The sequence below is a fragment of the Giraffa tippelskirchi genome, chromosome 6 (assembly GCF_054371585.1).
Source record: "Giraffa tippelskirchi isolate mGirTip1 chromosome 6, T2T-mGirTip1v1.2.pri, whole genome shotgun sequence".
Lineage (NCBI taxonomy): Eukaryota > Metazoa > Chordata > Mammalia > Artiodactyla > Giraffidae > Giraffa > Giraffa tippelskirchi.
In genome coordinates, this window is record NC_137280.1 from 125,250,563 (window position 1) to 125,276,618 (window position 26,056).

Below are 26,056 nucleotides of genomic sequence, written 5' to 3' on the forward strand. Positions count from 1 at the left end.
TCCCATCTTTTCACAGCCATTTGTAAGGCCTCCTCAGACAGCCATTTTGCTTTTTTGCATTTCTTTTTCTTGGGGATAGTCTTGATTCCTGTCTCCTGTACAATGTCACCTAGAGCCAGACATCCTGGAATGTGAAGTCAAGTGGGCCCTAGGAAGCATCACTACAAATAAAGCTAGTGGAGGTGATGGAATTACAATTGAGCTATTTCAAATCCTGAACGATGATGCTGTGAAAGTGCTGCACTCAATATGCCAGCAAATATGGAAAACTCAGTCGTGGCCACAGGACTGGAAAAGGTCAGTTTTCATTCCAATCCCAAAGAAAAGCAATGCCAAAGAATGCTCAAACTACCGCACAATTGCACTCATCTCACACGCTAGCAAAGTAATGCTCAAAATTCTCCAAGCCAGGCTTCAGCAATACATGAACCGTGAACTTCCAGATGTTCAAGTTGGTTTTAGAAAAGTCAGAGGAACCAGAGATCAAATTGCCAACATCCGCTGGATCATCGAAAAAGCAAGAGAGTTCCAGAAAAACATCTATTTCTGCTTTATTGACTATGCCAAAGCCTTTGACTGTGTGGATCACAAGAAACTGTGGAAAATTCTGAAAGAGATGGGAATACCAGACCATCTGACCTGCCTCTTGAGAAACCTGTATGCAGGTCAGGAAGCAACAGTTAGAACTGGCCATGGAACAACAGACTGGTTCCAAATAGGAAAAGGATTACCTCAAGGCTGTATATTGTCACCCTGCTTATTTAACTTATATGCAGAGTACATCAAGAGAAACGCTGGGCTGGAAGAAACACAAGCTGGAATCAAGATTGCTGGGAGAAATATCAATAACCTCTGATATGCAGATGACACCACCCTTATGGCAGAAAGTGAAGAAGAACTAAAGAGCCTCTTGATGAAAGTGAAAGAGGAGAGTGAAAAAGTTGGCTTAAAGCTCAACATTCAGGAAACTAAGATCATGGCATCTGGTCCCACCACTTCATGGTAGATAGATGGGGAAACAGTGGAAACAGTGTCAGACTTTATTTTTTTGGGCTCCAAAATCACTGCTGATGGTGATTGCAGCAATGAAATTAAAAGACGCTTACTCCTTGGAAGGAAAGTTATGACCAACCTAGACAGCATATTAAAAAGCAGAGACATTACTTTGTCAACAAAGGCCCATCTAGTCAAGGCTATGGTTTTTCCAGTGGTCATGTATGGATGTGAGAGTTGGACTATAAAGAAAGCTGAGCGCTGAAGAATTGATGCTTTTGAACTGTGGTGTTGGAGAAGACTCTTGAGAGTCCCTTGGACTGCAAGGAGATCCAACCAGTCCATCCTAAAGATCAGTCCTGGGTGTTCACTGGAAGGACTGATGTTAAAGCTGAAACTCCAATACTTTGGCCACCTCATGTGAAGAGGTGATTCATTGGAAAAGACCCTAATGCCGGGAAGGATTGGGGGCAGGAGGAGAAGGGGATGACAGAGGATTAGATGGCTGGATGGCATCACTGACTCGATGGACATGGGTTTGGGTGGACTCCAAGAGTTGGTGATGGACAGGGAGGCCTAGTGTGCTGTGGTTCATGGGGTTGCAAAGAGTCGGACACGACTGAGTGACTGAACTGAACTGAACTGAAAACCACAAAGGACTAAAGGACTAATGGACAAAGGACTAAAATAGTCTCTGAAATAAATTTTGACAAAATTTTCTTCAATATGACTTGCAATTTAAAACAAAATGAATGAGACATAATGAACCCTATAGCCACTTAAGGGCTTTCCTGGTGGGTCAGTTGGTAAGGAATCTGCCTGCAGTGCAGGAGACCTGGGTTCGATCCCTGGGTTGGGAAGATTCCCTGGAGAAAGGAATGGCTACCCACTCCAGTATTCTGGCCTAGAGAGTTACATGGACTACACAGTCCATGGGGTCACAAAAAGTCAGATATGACTGAGCGACTTTCACTACTATAACTGTTAAAACAGGAAAAGAAACAATTAGCAAAACTAAAAGACAACCATGTGAAAAGAAGTAATATTTGAAAATGCGGTGACCAATGAGGGCTTAATTTCTCAAAATGCCAGGAGTTCGTACAACTCAATAAGTAAAAATGGAATAAAAAGACAGACTAGATATCAAAGGGACAGTTCTCCAAAATAGACATCCAGATACCCAATGGACATAGGAAAAGCATGTCCTATGCCATTTAGGTAGTGGGAATGAAAATTGGTGCAGATGCTATGGATAACAAGAATTGGATCCACAAAGCCTATTTAATGATGCCATTCTGGCATGTGTGACATGGTACCTCATTGTATTTTTGCTTTTAATTTCTATAAAAATCAACCCTATAACCTTTTAAACAGGAAAGGAAACCATTCACAAAATCAGCAGACAACTTTGGGAAACAGAAAAAAAATGAAAACGCTGCAACTATCGATGGATTAATTTCTCAAATATCAAAACAGCTCATGCAACCCAAAAATAAAAAATGGAACCTAAAAATAGGCTGGAGATTGAATGGATTGAATTGAATGGATCAATTCTTCAAAAGAGACATACAGATACACAATCAACATATGAAAAGAGTCTCAACATCACAGATTATGATAGAAATGCAAATCAAAAATATCATGATGTATCATATCACACAGGCGGGAATGGCCATCATTAAATAGGCTTGAAACAACAAATACCAGGGAGGGTATGCAGAAAATGAAACTCTCCTACACTGCTGCTGGGAATGAAAATTGGTACAGCTCCTATGTATAACACTGTGTAGGGTTCACAAAAGGTACAAACAGAATTACTCCAGGAACCACAATCCCACTCCTAAGAATACATCCAGACCAAACTATCATTCAAAGAGAAACAGGCACCCCTATGTTCATACTAGTATTCCACACAAAAGTCAAGCAAGGGAGTAATCCAATGGTCCATAACAATGTGCATGGATCAGAAGATAAAGTATATAAATACAAGAGAGTAAAACAGAGCCAAAAGAGAGAATGAAAATGTGCCATTGGAGCAACATGGATGGACCTAGAGGTTACTATACTAAATCAAGGAAGTTACAAAGAAAAAGGCAAATAGCTTTTGATATCCCTTAAAATTGGAATGTAAAGACACAAATGAGATAATCGACAAAACAGAAAACTCATAGACATAGAGAACAGAAAGATAGTTGACAAGGGGGAAAGAGATTAGGAAGGGGCCCACTGGCACTTTGGGATTGCAGATGTCAACAATTACATGGATAATGTAGAAATATAAAGATTCTACAATATCCACAGAAAATGATACTAAATACTCTGTGAAAAAATATAATAGAAAAAATATATAAAGGCCCTCAATACATATAAATGCCAGTCACTGTCCAGGAGAACAGAAACCAACACAAAATTGGAAATACTGATAATTCCAGAAAATAAATGTAAAAGAAGCTACATAGACAATTGGTACATGGGAAAAAAAAACAACCTCAAAACATTTAAACCAATGAAATGAGCAGAGACCCCAGAAGTAAATCAACACAGTTTGTCAATTAATTTGAAGACACAGGCAAGTACATTCACAGAAGAAAAACAGTGACTTCTATAAGAAGTCTTTAGAGAAATGGACAGACAAATATAAGTAATGAATATATAACAGATCCTCCACTGAAGGAAACATGAACTCAAAAAGGCTTAATAACATAAATATTAGCTATGACATCCTGAAATCACAAAAAGAACCATGGGTAAAATATCCTCTGATGTAAATTGTGGCAACATTTTCTTAGATATGATACCCAATTTAAAAAATAAATAAAAAATAAGTAAATAAATAAAAAGAAAAAAATGAATCAGACATAATGAATAGTATAAGCATTTAAACAGGAAAGGAAACCATTACAAAATTAAAGACAATCTTCTGAAAAATAGAAAATATCTGAAAATGCTGTGACCAAAAAGGGCTTAATTTATAAAAAAAAAAAAAAATTACAAAAACTTCAGAGAACTCAATAAGAAAAAAACAGAATCAAAAAATAGGCTGGAACAATTGTATGGACTCTGAGGGAGAAGGTGAGGGTGGGACGTTCTGGGAGAATAGCATTGAAACATGTATATTATCATATGTCAAACAGAACACCATTCCATGTTCGATGCATGTGACAAGGGCTCAGGGCCGGGGCAATGGGATGATCCAGAAGGATGGGATGGGGAGGGAGATGGGTGGGGGGTCCAGGAAGGGGAACACATGTAAACCCATGGCTGATTCATGTCAATGTATGGCAAAAACTATTACAATATTGTAAAGTAATTAGCCCCCAACTAAAATAAATAAATTTATTAAAAAAAAAAATAGGCTGGAGAGAAAATGGACAATTCACCAAAAGAGACATCCAGATACCCAATGGACATAGGAATAGCATGTCAACAGAGCTGATTATTATAGAAATTCTAATAAAAAAATATAATGAGGTACCACATCACACAGGCCAGAAGGGCATCCTTAAATAAGCCTAAAACAACAAATACTCTGGAGGGTGTGGAGAAAGAGAAACACTTCTGAACTGTTGGTGCACACTCTATTGATAACATGATGTAGGATCCACAAGGGTACAAAGAGATTACTATGGGAACCATCAATCCTATTCCAGGGCATATATTCAGATTAAAGTGTCATTCAAAGAGATACATACACCCCTATGGCCAAAGGAGCACTCTTCACAATAGCTGAGAGAAGGAAACAACCCATTGATCCATCACAATGTGCAAGGATCAAGAAGACGAGGTACGTATGTACAACAGAGTACTACAGAGCCAGAACAGAGAATGAAATTACGCCATTTGCAGCCACATGGTTGGACTTAAGAGGTTACCATACTAAGTCAAGGAAGTTAGAAAAAAAAAGACAAATATGATTGGATATCCCTTAAGCTGGGAACCTAAAGAAACAAATCAGCTAATCATTAAAACAGAATACAACTCAGAGACATAGAGAACAGAAAGGCAGCTGACAAAGGAGACAGGCATGAGGAGGACAGCAACTGACATTTTGGAATTAGCTGATATAAATAATAATGTTGGGAATACACAAACATCAAATACCACAATATCCACAGATAACTACTAATATTTCATGATAAAGTAAATGGAGGAGAATATATAAATGAGACTGCTGTTGCTGCTGCTGCTGCTGCTAAGTTGCTTCAGTCGTGTCCGACTCTGCGACCCCATAGACAGCAGCCCACCAGGCTCCACCATCCCTGGGATTCTCCAGGCAAGAACACTGGAGTGGGTGTTAGGTCCATACCATTTCTATCCTTTATTGTGACCATCTTTGCATGAAATATTCCCTTGGTAGCTCTAATTTTCTTGAAGAGATCTCTAGTCTTCCCCATTCTATTGTTTTCCTCTCTTTCTTTGCATTGCTCGCTGAGGAAGGCTTTTCTTATCTCTCCTTGCTATTTTTTGGAACTCTGCATTCAAATGGGTATATCTTTCCTTTTCTCTTCTGCCTTTTGCTTCTCTTCTTTTCTCAGCTATTTGTAAGGCCTCTTCAGACAACCATTTTGCCTTTTTGCATTTCTTTTTCTTGGGGATGGTCTTGATCACTGCCTCCTGTACAATGTTATGAACCTCCATCCATAGTTTTTCAGGCACTCTATCAAATCTAATCCCTTGAATCTATTTGTCACTTCCACTGTATAATCGTGACTGGTGATGGAAGTCAAGTCTGATGCTGTAAAGAACAATATTGCATAGGAACCTGGACTGTTAGGTCCATGAATCAAGTAAAAACTGGAAGTGGTCAAACAGGAGATGGTAAGAGTGAACATCAACATTTTAGGAATCAGTGAACTAAAATGGAATGGAATGGGTGAATTTAACTCAGGTGACCATTTTATCTCTACTGTGGGCAAGAATCCCTTAGAAGAAATGGAGTAGCCCTCACAGTCAACAAAAGAGTCCGACATGCGGTACTTGGGTGAAATCTCAAAAACGACAGAATGATCTCTGTTTGTTTCCAAGGCAAACGATTCAATATCACAGTAATTCAAGTCTTTACCCCAATCAGTAATGCTGAAGAAGCTGAAGTTGAACGGTTCTATGAAGACCTACAAGACCTTCTAGAACCAACACCCCCAAAATATGTCCTTTTCATTATAGGGGACTGGAATGCAAAAGTAGGAAGTGAAGAGATACCTGGAGTAACAGGCAAGTTTGGTCTTGGAGTACAGAATGAAGCAGGGCAAAGGCTAACAGTTTTGCCAAGACAACACACTGGTCATAGCAAACAGCAAACACCCTCTTCCAACACAACATGTCCTACACATGGACATCACTAGATGGTCAATGCTAAAATCAGACTGATTATATTCTTTGCAGCCAAAGATGGAGAAGCTCTGTACAGTCAGCAAAAACAAGACCTGCAGCTGACTGTGGCTCAGATCATAAACTCCTTATTGCCAAATTCAGACTTAAGTTGAAGAAAGTAGGGAAAACCACTAGACCATTCAGGTAGGACTTAAATCAAAGACCCCAAACAGCCAAAGCAATCTTGAGAAAGAAGAATGGAACTGGAGGAATCAACCTTCCTGACTTCAGACTATACTACAAAGCTGTAGTCATCAAGGCAGTATGCTACTGGCACATAAAAATATAGACCAATGGAACAACACAGAAAGCCTAGAGATAAATCTGTGCACCTATGAACACCTTATCTTTGACAAAGGAGGCAAAAATATACAGTGGAGAAAAGAAAGTCTCTTCAACAAGTGGCACTGGGAAAACTGGTCAACTCCATGTAAAAGAATGAAATTAGAACACTTCTAACATCATACACAAAAATAAACTCAAAATGGATTAAAGACTTAAAACCAGAAACTATAAAACTCTTAAGCAGAACACTCTGACATAAATCACAAGATCCTCTATGACTCACCTCCTAGAGTAATGGAAATAAAAACAAAAACAAACAAATGGGATCTAATTAAACTTAAAAGCTTTTTGCACAATGAAGGAAACAATAAGGTGAAGAGACAACCCTCAGAATGGGAGAAAATAATAGCAAATGAAACAACTGACAAATAATTAATCTCCAAAATATACAAGCAGCTCATGCAGCTCAATACCAGAAAAACAAACAACCCAATCAAAAAAGGGGCAGAAGACCTAAAACAGACATTTCTCCAAAGAAGACATACAGATGGCTAACAAACACATGAAAAGATGCTCAACATCACTCATTATCAGAGAGATGCAAATCAAAACCACAATGAGGTACCATTTCACGCCCATCAGAATGGCTGCTATCCAGAAGACTACAAGCAATAAACGCTGGAGAGGGTGTGGAGAAAAGGAAACCCTCTTCCACTGTTGGTGGGAATGCAAATTAGTATAGCCACTATGGAGAACAGCATGGAGATTCCTCAAAAAACTGGAAATAGAACTGCCACATGACCCAGCAATCCCCCTGCTGGGCATACACATTGAGGAAACCAGAAATGAAAGAGTCACGTGTACCCCAATGTTCATCGCAGCACTGTTTATAGTAGCAAGGACATGGAAGCAGCCTAGATGCCCATCAGCAGACAAATGGATAAGGAAGCTGTGGTACATAAACACAATGGAATATTATGCAGCCATTAAAAAGAATACATTCTAATCAGTTCTAATGAGGTGGGTGAAACTGGAGCCTATTATATAGAGTGAAGTAAGCCAGAAAGAAAAACACCAATACAGTATACTAACTCATATATATGGTATTTAGTTAATCGGTAAAGATAACCCTGTATGCGAGACATCAAAAGAGACACAGATAAATAAAACAGTTTAATGGACTCTATGGGAGAGGGCGAGGGCGGGATGATATGGGAGAATGGCACTGAAGCATGTCAATTATCATATGTGAAACGAATCACCAGTCCAGGTTCGATGCATGATACAGGGTGCTCAGGGCTGGTGCACTGGGATGACCTGGAGGGATGGGATGGGGAGGGAGGTGGGAGGGGGGTTCAGGATGGGGAACACATGTACACCCATGGTGGATTCATGTCAATGTATGGCAAAACAAATACAATATTGTAAAGTTAAAAAAGAGATAAATAAACTAATTTAAAATAAAAAAAATAAAAATCATATGAATAAAAAATAAAATAAAAAGTCTACAAACAATAAATGCAGGAGAGGGCATGCAGAAAAAGAAACTCTTACACTGTTGGTGATAAATCAAATTGGTACAACCACTATGGCGAATAGTATGGAGATGCCTAAAAAAACTAGGAATAAAACTACCATACAACCTGGTAATCCCACTACTGGGTGTATATCCTGAGGAAACCATAATGAAAAAGACACATGTATCTTGATGTTCACTGAAGTACTATTTACAATAGCTAGGGCATGGAAGTAACCTAAATGTACATCAACAGATGAATGAATAAGGAAGCTGTGATATATATACACAATGGAATATTATTCAGCTTTAGAAAGGAATGTATTTGAGTCAGTTCTAATGAGGTGGATGAATCTAGAGGCTATCATATAGAGGGAAGTAAGTTAGAAAGCTATGACAAACCTAGTTCAGTTCAGTTCAGTCACTCAGTCGTGTCTGACTCTTTGCAACAGCATATTAAAAAGCAGAGACATTACTTTGCCAACATAGTCAAAGCTATGGTTTTTCCAGTAGTCATGTAGGGATGTGAGAGTTGCACCATAAAGAAAACTGAGCACTGAAGAATTGATACTTTGGAACTGTGGTATTGGAGAAGATTCTTGAGAGTCCCTTGGATTGCATGGAGATCAAACCAGTCAATCCTAAAGGAAATCAGTCCTGGATATTCATTGGAAGGAATATTGCTGAAGCTGAAGCTCCAATACTTTGGCCAACTGATGCAAAGAACTGACTCACTGGAAAAGACCCTGATGCTGGGAAAGATTGAAGGCAGGAGAAGGGGATTACAGAGGATAAGATGGTTGGATGGCATCACCAACTCAATGGACGTGAATCTGAGGTAAGCTCCAGGAGTCGGTGATGGACAGGGAAGCCTGGTGTACTGCAGTCCCTGAAGTCACAAAGAGTCAGACACAATTGAGCAACTGAAGTCAGAAGAGAAAGATAAATTTTGACTATTAGCACATATATATGGGATCCAGAAAGACAGTACCGACAACTCTATGTGAGGACAGCAAAGAAGACAGACACAAAGAACAGACTTCTGGAAACAGTGGGGGAAGGAGAGGGTGGGATGATTTGAGAGAATAGCAGTGAAACACACACACTGCCATATGTAAAATAGATAGCCAGTGGGAGTTTGCTGTATGACGCAGGGAACCCAAAGCCAGTGCTCTGTGACAACCTAGATGGATAGGGTGGGGAGGGAGGTGGGAGGGGGGATCAAGATGGAGGGGCACGTGTATACCGATGGCCAATTCATGTGGATGTATGGCAAAAAATCATCACAATATTGTAAAGTAATCATCTTCCAAAAAAAAAAGCAAACCCAATCACATGGGCTTCCCTGGTGGTTCAGACGGTAGAGAGCCTGCTCACAATGCAGGAGACCCAGGTTCGATCCCTGGGTCAGGAAGATTCCCTGGAGAAGGAAAGGACAAACCACTCCAATATTCTTGCCTGGAAAATCTGATGGACAGAGGAGCCTGGCAGGCTACAGTCCATGGGGTCACAAAGAGTCTGACCCAACTGCGTGACTTCACTTCACTTCACCACATCACACTGGTCAGAATGCTCATCATTAAAAAGGCTTGAAACAACAAAGGCTGGAGAGGGTGTGGAGAAAAGGAAACCCTTCTACACTGTTTGTAGGAATGGAAATTGGTGCAGCCTCTATGGATAATACTGTGCAGGTTCTACAAAAAAGTTCAAACAATTACCATAGGATCCATCAATCCCACTCCTGGGCATATATCCAAACAAAACTATCATTCAAAGAGATACATGCGTCTCTATGTTCATAGGCACACTTTTCACAATAGCCAAGACTGAAAACAATCCAAATGTCCATGGACAGGTGCATGGATCAAGAAGATGAGGTACATATATACAACAGAGTACTTATTCAGCCACAACAGAGAATGAAATAATGCCATCTGCAACAAAATGGATGGTCCTAGAGATTAACATACTATATAAAGGAAATCAGAAAGACAAATGCCATATGATTTCATCTATATGTGGAATCTCAAATGTGACATAAATGAATTCATCTACACAACACATACACGAAGAACAGACCTGTGGTTTTCAAGAGGGAGATGGATTGGGGAAAAATGGATTGAGTGTTTTGGATTAGTAGATGCAAACTATTATGAAAAGAATGGATAAACACCAAAATCCTACCATATAGGACAGGCAACTACATTCAACACCCTGTGATTTACTGTAATGAAAGAGAACACGAAAAAGAATGTATTTATATGTATGTGTGTGTCACATATGTATGTAAATCTCAAGTCACTGTACTGTTCAGAAGAAATTAACACAACATTGCAAAACAACCATACTTCAAAAAACCAAAGTATGGTTGGTAATGGCACAAGAAGAGACATAGATTAATAGAACAAAATAAGGAGCCCAGAAAGAAATCCACATACCGACAGTCAAGTAATCTTTGTTGAAGGAGTCAAGTATATACAATAGAGAAGACAGTCTCTTCACCAATTGGTCCTGGTAAGTTAAACAGCAACATGTATTAATAAATCAGTGAAATTAGAAAAATGTCTCCAACCATACACAAAAAGAAATTCAAAATGGCTTGAAGATTTAAATATAAGACATGACACCTTAAAACTCCTAGAAGAAAACATAAGCAAAACATGCTCTGACATAAACTGTAGCAATATTTTTTTAGATCAGCTTCCCAAAGTGAATCGAAAACAGAACAAACACATGGGACCTAATCAACCTTATAAGGTTTGAATAGCAAAAAAAAAAAAAAACAAAAAACATCAAGGATACAAACGAATGGCAGAAAATGTTTGCAAATGACCCAACCATCAAGGACTTAGTTTATAAAATACAGAAACAGATAAACAACTCAATAATAAAAAAACCCACTTAAAAAAATGGGCAGGAGACCTAAATAGACATTTTCCAAAGAAGACACCCAGAGCCTATTGACACGTGAAATAATCAGCTCAATATCTCTGATCATTAGAGAAATGTAAATCAAAATTACAAAGTGGTACTACCTCACACGGGCCAGATGAAAAGTGAAAGTGAAAGTCGCTCAGTTGTGTCTGACTCTTAAATAGTCCACGGAATTCTCCAGGCCAGCATACTGGAGTGGGTAGCCTTTCCCTTCTCCAGATGATCTTCCCGACCCAGGGATCAAACCCAGGTCTTCCACATTGCAGGTGGATTCTTTACCAGCTGAGCCACCAGAGAAGCCCAAGAATACTGGAGGGGGTAGCCTATCCCTTCTCCAGAGGATTGTCCTGACCCAGGAATCAAACCAGGGTCTCCTGCATTGCAGGCGGTTTCTTTACCAGCTGAGTTAATCTACAAATAACAAACACTGGAAAGGGTATAGAGAAAATGAAACCCTCCTACATTGTTGGTAGGAATGTAAACTGGTGCAGCGTCTATGGAAAATATATGTAGGTTCCACAAAAAAAGTACAAATAGAATTACCACAGGACCCAGCAATCCCAATCCTGGGCATATATCCAGACAAAAGTATCCTTCAAAGAGATACATGCAGCAGTATGTTGATAAGAGCAGTCTTCATGACAGCCAAGATGGGAACAACCTACGTGTCCTGTGACAGGTGACTAGATCAAGAATATGAGGTACATACACACAACAGAGTACTACTCATCTACAACAAAGAATGAAATTATGCCATTTATGGCAATATGGACAGACCCTGAGTTTACCAAACTAAGGGAAGGAATTAGAAAGAGACAGAGAAATAGCATATGCTGTCACTTATATATGGAATCTCAAATGTGACACAAATAAATTCTATCTATTCTATATAGATACTCTATATATTCTATAGAGTAGAAAAGATACTCACACAGAACACATCTGTAGTTGCCAAGAGGGAGAGGGACTGAGGGAGGAATGGACTGGGAGTTTGGGATTAGTAGATGCAAACTATTATATAGAAAATGGAAAAACAAAACAAGGTCCTACTGTATAGTACATGGAAGTATACACAAAGTCTTATGATAAATTAAAAGGAAAAAATATGGAAAAGAATCTTTATGAAATGAATCACTGTGCTGTACAGTAGAACTTACCACAACTATATTACAATAAATAACATTGTAAAAAAAAAGTGTGTTACTGGCTAAAAAACAATCATATAGATCAATACAACAGAAGAGAAGCCCAGAAATAAATTCACATACCAATAGTCAATTAATATTTGATGAAGAATGAGAGTATATACAATGGAGAAAGGATGGTCCCGTCAGCAAGCTGTGTTAGGAAAACAGGACAGCCACATGTATATCAGTGAAGTTACAACACTCTCTCCAACTATACACAAAAAGAAATCTAAAATGGCTTAAAGATTTAAATATAAGACATGACATCATAAAACTCCTAGAAGAAAACATTAGGCAAAACATATTCTGACATAAACTGTAGCAGTATTTTCTTAAATCAGTCTCCTAAAGCAAAAGAAAGGAAAGCAAAAATAAATGGGACCTAATCAACATAGCAAACACCCTCTTCCAACAACACAAGAGAAGACTCTACACATGGACATCACCAGATGGTCAACAATGAAATCAGATTGATTATATTCTTTGCAGCCAAAGATGGAGAAGCTCTATACAGTCACCAAAAACAAGACCGGGAGCAGACTGTGGCTCAGATCATGAACTCCTTATTGCCAAATTCAGACTTAAATCGAAGAAAGTGGGGAAAACCACTAAACCATTCAGGTATGACCTAAATCAAATCCCTTATGATTATACACTGGAAGTGACAAATAGATTTAAGGGACTAGATCTGATAGACAGAGTGCCTGATGAACTATGCACAGAGGTTCGTGACATTGTACAGGAGACAGGGATCAAGACCATCCCCATGGAAAAGAAATGCAAAAAAGCAAAATGGCTGTCTGAGGAGGCCTTACAGATAGCTGGGAAGAGAAGAGAAGCGAAAAGCAAAGGAGAAAAGGAAAGATATTCCCATCTCAATGCAGAGTTCCAAAGAATAGCATGGAGAGATAAGAAAGCCTTCCTCAGCGATCAATGCAAAGAAATAGAGGAAAACAATAGAATGGGAAAGACCAGAGATCTCTTCAAGAAGATTAGAGATACCAAGGGAACATTTCATGCAAAGATGGAGCCCTACTTAGCCACAACAAAGAATGAAATAATGCCATTTTCAGCAATATGGATGGATGGATTGTGACTTTACCAAACTGAAGGAAAACAGAAAGAGACACAGAAATAGCAGATGATATCACTTACATGTGGAATCTCAAAGATGACACAAATGAACTCATCTGCACAACAGGAGGAGACTCGCAAAGAGAGAGAACAGACTTGTGGTTGCTAAGGGAAAGAGGGACTTGGGGGCAATGGATTGGGAGTTTGGGATTAGTAGATGCAAACGATTCTATATAGAATGGATAAACAACAAGGTCCTACTAAATAGCACAAGAAACTATATACAATATCCTATGATAAATAGTAATAGAAAAGAATATGGAAAAGTATATACATGGAAAATGGAATCACTGTGCTACATAGCAAAAATGAACACAACATGGTAACAACTATATTTCAGTAAAATATATTTTAAAAAATCAAACTGTGGTAGTGGCACCAAAAAAGACATAGAGATCAATGGAATTGAATAAGGAGCCCAGAAATACTTTGACAGTCAATTAATCTTCAATAAAGTAGGCATGTATATAGAACAGAGAAAAGACAGTCACTTCAGCTATTAGTGTTGATAAAGCTGGACAGGAACATGTAATTCAAAGGAGGTAGAACACTCCCTCCCATAGTACATAAAAATAAACTCAAAATGATATAAAGGCTTAAATATAAAACATGACACCATAAAATTCCTAGAAGAGAACATAGAAAAACATTGTCTGAGATAAATTATAGCATATTTTCTTTGATCAGTCTCCTAAGGCAAAAGAAACAAAAGCAAAAATAAACAAATGGGATCTAGTTAACCTATAAGCCTTTGAAAATCAAAAGAAATCATCAAGACTTTCCTAGTGGTCCAGTGGTTAAGACTCAGAGCTTCCATTGCAGGAGCTGCATGTTTGAACACTGGTCAGGGAACTAAGATCCCACAAGCTGTGTGGCACAGCTAAAAAACAAACAAGCAAGGACATCATCAACAAAACAAAAGAACAACATACAGATGGGAGAAAATATTTGCAAATGGTATGACAGACAAGGGCTTAATTTCCAGAATATACAAACAGCTCATACAATTCAATATTAAAAAGTCTGGTCAAAAAATGGGCAGAAGATTTAAAAGAATGAAATAATGCCATTTTCAGTGACAGGGATAGACCTACAGATTGTCATACTGAGTGAAGACAGAGAAGGAGAAATGTGGTATGACATCTCTTATATGTGGAATGTAAAAAGAAATGATACAAATGAACTTACTTACAAAACAGAAAGAGACAGACTTAGAGAAGGAACTTACAGTTGCCAGGGGGAAGGATGGGGAAAGGGATAGTTAGGAAGTTTGGGATGGACATGTACATACTGCTATATTTAAAGTGGACAGTCAACAAGGACCTACTGTACAGCACATGGAACTTGCTCAATGTTATTTGGCAGCCTGGATGGGAAGGGAGTTTGGGAGAATAGATACATGTATATGTATAGCTGAGTTCTTCCCTGTTCACCTGAAACCATCACAACATTGTTAATTGGTTATAACCCAACACAAAATAAAAAGTTTAAAAATAAATAATAACACGTAACATTTACCATTTAAAGAATTAAATTAAAACCAAAAAAGGAAGATGTGGTACATATATATAGAAGAATGTTACTCAGCCATGAAAAAATGAAATAATGCTATTTGCAGCAACACTGATGGAACTAGAGATTATCATGGCAAGTGAAGTCAGACCAAGAAAGGTAAGCATTATATATTATTACTTATATATGGAATATAAAAAATAATACAAATAAACTTGTTTACGAATCTGAAACAGACTCAGAGACATAAAAACAAAATTATGGTTACTCAGTGGGAAAGGGGAGGATAAAATAGGAGTTGGGATTAACAGATATGAACTCATATACAAAACATTAATAGATAAATGAGCAGTTACTGCATAGCACAGGGAGCTATATTCAATATCTTGTAATAACCTATAATGAAAGTGAATCTGAAAAAGAATATATATGTGTGTATATATATATATATATATATACACACACACACACACACACAGGCATGTATATATACATATGAATCACTTTGCTGTATATCTGAAACTAACACAATATTGTAAATCAACTATACTTCAAAGAAAGTTGCTATGAGAGGAGAGGTCTAATATTGTCACCATAATTACAACAACAAAGTGAAAACTGTATAGTTTGCAGTGATGGAATAGTCACCCAAATCTCATGTACATTCTGGAACTCTAGAAGAATTTTTCAAAGGAAGAATATCTCATATTCATAGATTTTTCTCAAATTACAGAAAGGAAGTCTATAATACTTGGACATGCAGGACTTCTATACATCTGCCTTTTAATTGGAAACAAAGGCTGTTTTGTGGGTGGATCTAAGATATTTTTTGATCTCTGAGGAAACCACCCTACTTGGGTCTGTCCTCTGCTGCAAAATGTTTACTACAATGAGGTTAGTTAACACATCCTTTTCCTGACATAGCTACCATATATTTACATATGTATGTATGTATACACACACCACACTTTCTTTATCTACTCATTTGTTGACCATGTCTTAGCTATTATGAAAAATATACAATGACCATGGGGTGCAAATATCTCAAGATAGTAATTTCATATCCTTCGGATATATATCCAAAAGAGGCATTGCTAGATTATATGATAGTTCTTGGGCTTCCCAGGTGGTGCTAGTGGTAAAGAACCTACCTGCCTGCCAATGCAGGAGACAGATTTGATCCCTAGGTTGGAAAGATTCCCCTGGGGGAGGGCATGGCAACCCACTCCAGTATTCTTGCCTGAAGAGTCCCATGGACAGAGGAGCCTGGTGGGCTACAGTCCATGGGGTCACAAAGAGTGGACACAACTGAAGTGAATTAGCAGGAGCAGCAACATGATAGTTCTTTTTTAAATTTTTTGAGGCACCTCCATACTCTTTTCCATAGTGGTTGCACCAATTTACATTCCCACCAATAGTGCACACTGGAGTCATTTAGGCTTACATTTGTTTGCAGGAGTAAACCAAACTATAAAGATAAGTGTCTGTTTTCACTGTATCACCACTTAAAATAGCTAGCACTTATTAAATACCATGATGTTCCAAGCACTAGGCTGACCATTTCATAAGTATTGTTTCAGGTAATTCTTACGACATCATAAAGTTGATACCACTGTTATATCTACTTTTCTTCAAATGAGGAAACTGAAGCCTGGAGAGAGTAAATAATTTTTCTAACTTAATACATATATGATGTAGCAGAGCCAGTACTTGAATATGAGTCTTCCTGGCATAAAAGTCTATGCTTTTAATCACCGCTGGAAAATATCTCCGAAAAATACTGTTAACAGAACAAACGACTCAAAGATGCAATACTCATACTGCAGGCACCACCACAACCTAGCTCAATCGTGTCCAACTCTTTGCGACCCCATGGACTGTGGCCCGCCAGGCTCCTGTGTCCATGGAATTTTCCAGTCAAGAATACTAGAGTGGGTTGCCATTTCCTACTCAAGGGGATCTTCCCAATCCAGGGATTGAACCTGTGTCTCTTGCGTCTCCTGCATTGGCAGGCAGATTCTTTACCAACTGTACCACCTGGGAAGCCCCATGATGGGACTCTCCTTTAAACTGAGTATTAGATAGATGAGCAAATTCCATAGGAAAAAGGGCCCAGTCCCAGTCTTTTGTTAGTTGTCATTCCACAGCACTTCATACAGAGCTCTGTGCTGTTGACTGACTGAGGAAAAGACTGCATCTCACGTAAGTCATGATGTTCCCATCATCTGAGTAAATCTTTTTTTTTTTTTTTTTTTGCTTTTTTTTTTTTTCTTTTTTTTTTCTCTCTTTTTTTTTTTTTTTAATAAATTTATTTATTTTAGTTGGGGGCTAATTACTTTACAATATTGTAATAGTTTTTGCCATACATTGACAAGAATCAGCCATGGGTTTACATGTGTTCCCCTTCCCGGACCCCCCACCCACCTCCCTCCCCCTCTCATCCTTCTGGATCATCCCATTGCCCCGGCCCTGAGCCCTTGTCACATGCATCGAACATGGAATGGTGCTCTGTTTCACATATGACAATACACATGTCTCAATGCCATTCTCCCAGAACGTCCCACCCTCACCTTCTCCCTCAGAGTCCATAAAATTGTTCCATGCATCTGTGTCTCTTATTCTGTCTCGCATATAGGGTTATCGTTACCATCTTTCAGATTCCATATATATGCATTAGTATACTGTATTGTTGTTTTTCTTTCTGGCTTACTTCACTCTGTATAATGGGCTCCAGTTTCATCCATCTCAGTAGAACCGGTTCAAATGTATTTTTTTAATGGCTGAGTAATATTCCATTGTGTATATGTACCACAGCTTCCTTATCCATTCATCTGCTGATGGACATCTAGGTTGCTTCCATGTCCTGGCTATTGTAAACAGTGCTGCGATGAACATTGGGGTACACGCGTCTCTTTCAATTCTGGTTTCCTCGGTGTATATGCCCAGCAGTGGGATTGCTGGGTCATATGGCAGTTCTATTCCCAGTTTTTTAAGGAATCTCCACACTCTTCTCCATAGTGGCTGTACTAGTTTGCATTCCCACCAACAGTGTAAGAGGGTTCCCTTTTCTCCACACCCTCTCCAGCATTTATTGCTTGTAGACTTTTGGATAGCAGCCATTCTGACTGGTGTGAAATGATACCTCATTGTGGTTTTGATTTGCATTTCTCTAATAATGAGTGATGTTGAGCATCTTTTCATGTGTTTGTTAGCCATCTGTATGTCTTCTTTGGAGAAATGTCTGTTTAGTTCTTTGGCCCATTTTTTGATTGGGTCGTTTATTTTTCGGGAATTCAGCTGCAGAAGTTGCTTGTATATTTTTGAGATTAATTGTTTGTCTGTTGCTTCATTTGCTATTATTTTCTCCCATTCTGAAGGCTGTCTTTTCACCTTGTTTATAGTTTCCTTTGTTGTGCAAAAGCTTTTAATTTTAATTAGGTCCCATTTGTTTATTTTTGCTTTTATTTCCAATATTCTGGGAGGTGGGTCATGGAGGATCCTGCTGTGATTTATGTCAGAGAGTGTTTTGCCTATGTTTTCCTCTAGGAGTTTTATTGTTTCTGGTCTTACGTTTAGATCTTTAATCCATTTTGAGTTTATTTTTGTGTGAGTAAATCTTTACTGTAAAATCAGAACTACTTCATCTGCAGCAGAACCATTATTTCCGTTGGTTTCTATTTCTGTTGGCTCCATAAAATTCAACTTACCTCAAACCTTATCTCCTCTGAGAATCTTTCCTGATGCTTCATTTCTGTTATTACTTAAATATCCCTTTTGAGTACCTCCAAGTGCCTGTGCACATCTCCATCCTCGCGCTCGTCACTCACTACAGTAACTGTCGCTTTATGTGTGTCATCCTTCTAGGCTGTAACCTCTTGAGGTGTAGGTACCAGGCTTCATTCAATTTACTATCCCTAAATGCCTTTCACAGTGCCTGAAATTTATCTGTGTGTAATAAACACCTGCCAATGAATTTAAAAACTCAGTGAATGCACAGCCTGTCTGAAATGGAAGAAATCAAGTTCAAGTTACTCTCAGAAGAAATTATATAGCTGATTGATTTTTTAAAAAAGGCCATATACTAATTAAAAATTGTAAAAAGCTAAACCAAAAATCAGAGAAGTTATTTAAACTATCAGGAGACTACCACTAGACCACGTGACATGAACAGTTTTTTGTTTTGTTTTTTATAGTTTCTGTACAGATGCCTGGCAGTGCTGCTGACGGAAAAAAAGAAAAGGAGGTAGAGCCCTGCACCTGCCACAGACTCCATTTCAGAAAAGACAAAATCTGAGAGGTGCTGGGGATCGACATGCCTTGGCAAATGCTGGCAGCAAGCTCAGATTTCAAACCTTTTTTCAAACACAAGGGGACTAGATATATGTTGATATATCCTCCTGAAAAACTTTTGAAGTCTTCTTTCATTAAAGACAATGCAGTCAGAGAGAGAGATGACGCTGGAAACTGAGAGAAGAGCTGGCAGAAAAAGGCAAGTGGTAAGTTTTCCTTTTCTTCCTGGGCATAGTGTAGGTGGCCCAGGAAAAGTAAAGCTGCTTTTTATAGTTTCTGGAGATTTGGAACCGGAAAGGGGAGTGTCTGCATACCTGTGGGTGGACACACCCAAGCAAGGTGGTTTCCAAAGTGATAAAGGATTCCTGAGAAAAGAAAAGCTCTTCTCTGGGTGGATCTAAACCATTGAGATCAAAGAATATTTTAGATATACCCACAGAAGAAGCCTTTGTTTCTGAATAGGAAGCCAGACCTATGGAAACTATACATTTCCAAGTATTACCTATAAACTTTTTTGTTTTCTGAGAAAAATCAATGAATCTGAGATGCTGCTACTTTGAGAAATTCTTATTAATGTTTCAGAATGTGCAAGGACATGTGCATGAGATTTGGGTGGCTTTTCCATCACTGGAAACCACACAGGAAGTTCAATTCACAATAATACACAATGCAATAGTGGGATAAGTAATCTGCCCATTCAGGAGGGAAAAATCACTGAATGAAGTACAACCTAAGGTAAGTTTAATTCTCACAGAAAAGAATAGTAGGTATCAACACTAGTCTCAGACCTCCTAAGGTCAAAATTGTGACAATCAATGACAATCTTGGCAATGCATGCTTTTCAGCAATCTGGTTATCAAAGACTGCAAAAGGTTTAAATCTCAGTAAAGTAAGGAACAGTTCACCGAATTCTCCAATCTCTGGAACGTATTCACCAAACATTTTAAATACCACTCATGTACTTCCCTGGTGGTCCAATGGTTAAGAATCTGTCTGCCAATGCAGGGGACATGGGTTTGATCCCTGGTCCAAGAAAATTCCACGTGCCACAACTACTGAAGCCCTTGAGCCCTAGAGACTGTGCTCCACAAAAATAGACGCCACCACAATGAAAAGCCCGAATATTGCAATTAGAGAGTAGCCCCCACTCGAGGCAACTAGAGAAAGCCCACAGAGCAACTAAGACCCACTGCAGTCAAAAATAATAAATAAATATTTAAAATATAAATAAATACCACTCATATCTGTGAATTATAAACATCCACTGCAAGAAAATTACCAGGCAACTTCATGGTCACATGTCAAACACTCAGGCAGTTTACATCAGAAATAGCTTCAGAAATACCTTCATGTAAAAACTGTTGGATAACAACTGCATTTACTTTCACATAAAAGAAGTTGGATGACAACTGCATTGGATGACAATTATATAAAGTTGGTCATGTTGACACTTATTTGCTAATCCTAAAGTATATCCAGAAGCCGACTTCACCTTTTTAAGAATTATCTCAGTACTCGGGAATAAAAAGAAAATGCCTTGGTCCTTCCTTCCAAAATTTTCTCTCCACTGAATGTAAAAAAAAAAAAAAAAAAAAAAGAATTCCCATACTCTGCCAACCTAGTGCAGGACAGAGAGACAAGAGATATATCTCTTTAACATCACTTATCTCCAATTAAATTAGATTCTTTGAAGCTGAAAACAAGACAGTAGGTGGAGATAGCTATTGCCCTTGGCATTCTTTTTTTTGGCTCTGGGTAAAAAGTAGAGAAAAACATCCCCTTTCCGAATAACATCATAGTTTTATTGCTCTAACTTCACTAGTGTTTTCTTTTGTTCTGAAACATAAATAATTGTTCATTTATAGTCAACAAGTACTGATACCTTACCTATTTTTACCTTTTTAGTTACCTATAAGACAACTGATCTGGACACTTCAAAATATTTAATATCAATAAAATACAGTGCACCATTCCAGAATAAATAGATGTTACATCCAATACAATCATGAAACTTGGTTAAAAAAAACAAATTTTCTATGATATTCCTTATATCAAGTGGCTAAAAAAAATAAGTGCATTTGTAAAAGGAATTCAGTGAATATGAATTCTTATTTAGTTCAGTACAGTTTAGTCGCTCAGTCGTGTCTGACTCTTTGTGACCCCATGGACTGCAGCAGGCCAGCTCTCCCTGTCCATTACCAACTCCCGGAGTTAACTTAAATTCTTATTTAGGTTAAAGAAAATTGGGGAAGGATAATGAAAGGATAATTTAAAAAAATTATTAGGGACTAGATTTTAGATAATCTGGAATTATTGTTGTTTCGGTACATTAAGAGACACTACTTGAAAATATTCCATTTGAATGCCATCAGTCTGAAAATAAAGGACTGGGATTTCCTAAATATTGTGCAGAAAATAAACACTCGGAAAGGACGCGGGGTGGCGCTGCAGCATTAGAAGTAGAAGAAAGCAAGCTACCAGCCTGTGCTCCTCTAGCGACGTTCTGCTTAAGAAGCAAGGAGGAAGGGGAGGCTTTTTAAGGCAGTTGCTCGGGGAAGTCAGGGCCCTGGACATCTCCATTTATCCGAGGATCTGAGTGATACTGGGAGACAGATCAGCGACAACGCGAATCCGAGCTGGGTCAAGTCGTCTGGGAAACCAGAAAGCAATGAAGGCAGGAGAGAGAATGGAACGCTTCCTGAAACAAAGGCAAGTCTTGATATTCCTTGTTTGCTGGGCATAACTCAGGCTGGTTCTGAGCCTAGGCATTATTCAGTGGCTGAGGAAATGGACAGTGGCTCCTTTGTGGCCAATCTACTGAAAGACGTGGGACTGGGGGTAGATGATCTAGCTGCGCGGGGCTCCAGGGTTGTTTCCGAATGGGAAAAAAATGCGTTTGCATTTTGATAGGTAGACCGGGGACGGGGATTTGTTGTTAAAGGAGAAAATGGACCGGGAGGAGCTGTGTGGCCTTACCGACTCCTGTGTACTACCTTTCCAGAAATTACTGGACAATCCCTTGCAGTTTTTCCAGGCTGAGATACGGATTAGGGACATAAATGATCATTCCCCAGTTTTCACAGACAAAGAAATACTTTTGAAAATTTCAGAAAGTATCACTCCCGGAACTACTTTTCCAAATAGAGTGTGCCCTGGACTTAGATGTAGGAATCAACAGTTTCCAAGTTATACAATCAGCCCCAATTCCCACTTCCATCTTAAATTACAAGACAGTTTCAAGGGCACAATATTACCACAGCCGGTGCTGGACAAAGCACTGAATCGAGAGGTACAGGGTGAGATCAGCACTGGACGGCGGGATTCCACCCAGGTCTGGGACTGCCCTAAACCGCGGATTAGACATCAAGTCCTGGGACACTGCCCCTTTGGATTACAGGCTGCCATCGTCTCTGCCAGAGATTTAGGTATTGGAGCCAATGGAGAAATATCTTATGTATTTTCGCAAGCACCTGAAGATATTTGCAGAACATTTCGAATAAATGCAAAATCAGGAGAAATCTTTTTAATACGGGAACTGGATTTTTTAATCTATACAGACCTATACATTCAATACTCAGGTGACAGATGGTGGGGGCCTTTCTGGAAGTTGTGTGGTGTTTGTTCAAGTGATGGATTTGAATGACAACCCTCCGGAACTGACCATATCAACTCTTATCAATGAGATCCTAGAAAATTTGCAGGAGACCACAATCGCTGTATTCAGCGTTTCAGACCCTGACTCGGGACAATGGAAGGATGGCTTACTCCATCCAAGAGGATCTTCCTTTCATTCTTAAACCCTCTGTTAAAAACTTTTATACTTTAGTCACAAACACAGCCCTGGACCGAGAAGCAAGATCCGAATATAACATCACCATCACTGTCACTGTCATAGGAACCCCCAGACTGAAAACCGAGCACAACATAACCGTGCTGGTGTCCGACGTCAACGACAACGCCCCCGCCTTCACCCAGACCTCCTACACCCTGTGGGTCCGCGAGAACAACAGCCCCGCCCTGCACATCGGCAGCGTCAGCGCCACAGACACAGACGCGGGCGCCAACGCCCAGGTCACCTACTCGCTGCTGCCGCCCCCCGACCCGCACGTGCCCCTCGCCTCCCTCGTGTCCATCAACCCCGACAACGGACACCTCTTCGCCCTCACGTCCCTGGACTACGAGGCCCTGCGGGCCTTCGAGTTCCGCGTGGGCGCCGCCGACCGCGGCTCGCCGGCGCTCAGCAGCCAGGCGCTGGTGCGTGTGCTCGTGGCGGACGTCAACGACAACGCGCCCTTCGTGCTCTACCCGCTGCAGAACGCCTCGGCGCCCTGCACCGAGCTGGTGCCCAGGGCGGCCGAGCCGGGCTACCTGGTGACCAAGGTGGTGGCGGTGGACGGCGACGCGGGCCAGAACGCCTGGCTGTCGTACCAGCTGCTCAAGGCCACGGAGCCCGGGCTGTTCGGCGTGTGGGCGCACAACGGCGAGGTGCGCACGGCGCGGCTGCTGAGCGAGCGCGACGCGCCCAAGCAGCGGCTGGTGGTGCTGGTCAAGGACAACGGCGAGCTGCCGCTGTCGGCCAGCGTCACGCTGCACGTGCTGCTGGTGGACGGCTTCTCGCAGCCCTACCTGCCGGCCCCGGAAGCGGAAGCGGCGGCCGCGGCGCCGGCCGACCCGCTCACCGTCTACCTGGTGGTGGCCTTGGCGTCGGTGTCGTCGCTCTTCCTCTTCTCGGTGCTGGTGTTCGTGGTGGTCTCGGCGGGTCGCTGCCCGATGCCCGAGGGCCACTTCCCGGGCCACCTGGTGGACGTCAGCGGCACGGGGACCCTGTCCCAGAGCTACCAGTATGAGGTGTGCTTGACGGGAGGCTCAGGGTCATTAGATGAGTTCAAATTCTTGAAACCGATTCTTGCTAGTAGTCTGGTTCAAGACACTGGGCAGGAGTAGCGCAGACCTGCAATTGCAAGAATAGCGGTAGGTTTCATTAACATTAGAATCAAAAAGCTTTTTGACTACGAATGAATAGGGAAGGAGCAAATTGGCTAAGATGGCAGTGATCAGACTCGCACACCACGGCCTCTGGTTCTCACCCACGTTTTAAAAATACCTAGTTATATTACAGCTGAGCGCACTTATAGCACCGCGCAGGCGCAATGCCCTATATACGCACCACCTGAGTTCTTGGGACAAGTCGAGTTGAGTAGTTGCAGTTGCTGCTGCGTAGGCTATTGAGAGAGTAAAGCATGTCTGCCTTGAATGCACGATGAATCAAGAATGTCTATGCTTCCTATGCCTCCTCGCAGCTTCTTCCACCTTCCCCACTCCGTTCACACCTTGCCTACCCTGGATTCAGTGAGCTACAGAGAGACAAGCGGCGTACGCAGGATACAGCGAGACAGAATGCTTTCTTTGAAATCAAGTCTCTTCAGTTGGTACAATATTTTGTTTGTATATTGATTTTGCTTTCTATTTAGTTAGTTAATCCTTGAATGTTCTCCGCTTTTCGTCTGCTCCCTATCTAATTGGTGACTAAAAATAAATGCATTATGTTTTAATGGTGATTCCATATAGGTTTATTTAAGATAGTCATTTCAAATTCTATATCCAAAGCAATATAGAGTTCTGAACTACCAATCTTACAACTTACCCTGTTGAATATAGTCAGATAATATTCTTTTATAATACTGCTAAAGCATCTTTGTCTGTGGTTAATGAAGTGTATAGATAAAAGTCTGTTTTCTTTAGAATGTATTTTAAAGTGTACTGTCTTTCAGAGGCTTAGTGATCAAAACTTATAATTTTATGTTTTGACAATTGCAATTAGCATTTCAATATTACAGATGCTTATATTGGGCAAAAATGAACAAAAATATAGTTAATAAGGCAGATTACTTAATTTGCCTAAAGTGTTTATTTATGGATGACAGAAAAAATTAAACCTAAGGCATTTTGAACAACTGACTGTGCTTTTCCATTTGGTGTAAAAACATTATTTAGTAAGGCATCTGGTGGGAAGACAATGTGTTTTATAACTTCTGAGATGTAAATAATTATCAACCTGAGGGCCATTTTAAAAAATTTATTTATTTTAATTGGAGGCTAATTACTTTACAATATTGTGGTGGTATTTTCCATACATTGACCTGAATCAGCCATGGGTGTACATGTGTCCCCCCATCCAGAACCCCCCTCTCAACCTCCCTCCCCATCCCATCCCTCTGGGTTATCCCAGTGCACCTGTTTCATGCCCTGTTTGAGTGCCCTGTTTCATGCATGGAACTTGGGACTGGTGATCTATTTCACATATGGTAATATACATGTTTCAATGTTACTCTCTCAAATCATCCCACTCTTGCCTTGTCCCACAGAGTTCAAAAGTCTATTCTTTATATGTCTCTTTTGCTGTCTCACATATCAGGTTGTTGTTACCGTCTTTCAAAATTCCATATATATGTGTTAATATACTGTATTGATGTTTTTCTGACTTACTTCACTGTTTAATAGGCTCCAGTTTCATCCACCTCATTAGAACTGATTCAAATGTGTTCTTTTTAATAGCTGAGTAATATTTCATTGTGTATATGTACCACAGCTTTCAAGAAGTACATGTATACACACTAAGTGCTTCATAGTAAAAGTGATGTTCCATCCAATCCTACTTTTTAAAAATTAATATCTACTTGGCATTTATATGGTGATATTGAATATTCATGATTAGAAGAAAGACGTTTCTCAAAGATTTTGAAAATTCTAAAAAGAATGTTAACTAGATGTTAACTACATTCATGTGATCATTTGCAATATGCACAAATAGCAAATCATTATGTCACACCTGAAA

At 39.8% G+C, this 26,056-nt stretch overlaps 2 protein-coding genes across 2 annotated transcripts in view; both read left to right on the forward strand.

The window, feature by feature from the left end:
* The window catches only part of PCDHB1 (protocadherin beta 1), a 107,755-nt gene extending 88,418 nt beyond the window's left edge, over nt 1-19,337 (forward strand). Inside the window, exon 3 of the transcript XR_014056928.1 lies at nt 19,125-19,337. The gene's annotated coding sequence lies outside the window, so the exon portion shown is untranslated. The remainder of the gene's footprint in view (nt 1-19,124) is intronic.
* A 2,133-nt stretch (nt 19,338-21,470) lies between these two features.
* LOC145510287 (protocadherin beta-2-like) lies at nt 21,471-25,175 on the forward strand. The gene is made up of 2 exons (XM_081501078.1): nt 21,471-24,069; nt 24,522-25,175. The coding sequence occupies exons 1-2, from the start codon at nt 22,978-22,980 to the stop codon at nt 24,690-24,692; spliced, it is 1,263 nt and encodes a 420-aa protein (XP_081357204.1). The 5' UTR covers nt 21,471-22,977; the 3' UTR covers nt 24,693-25,175.
* The last annotated feature ends 881 nt before the right edge of the window (nt 25,176-26,056 follow it).

Bases quoted from the DNA above. Each gene is read 5' to 3' on its own strand.
- LOC145510287 (XM_081501078.1), top strand. From the start codon at position 22,978: ATGGCTTACTCCATCCAAGAGGATCTTCCTTTCATTCTTAAACCCTCT. The intron at 24,070-24,521 runs GTGTGCTTGACG...GCCTCCTCGCAG, and splicing joins CCCAGAGCTACCAGTATGAG to CTTCTTCCACCTTCCCCACT.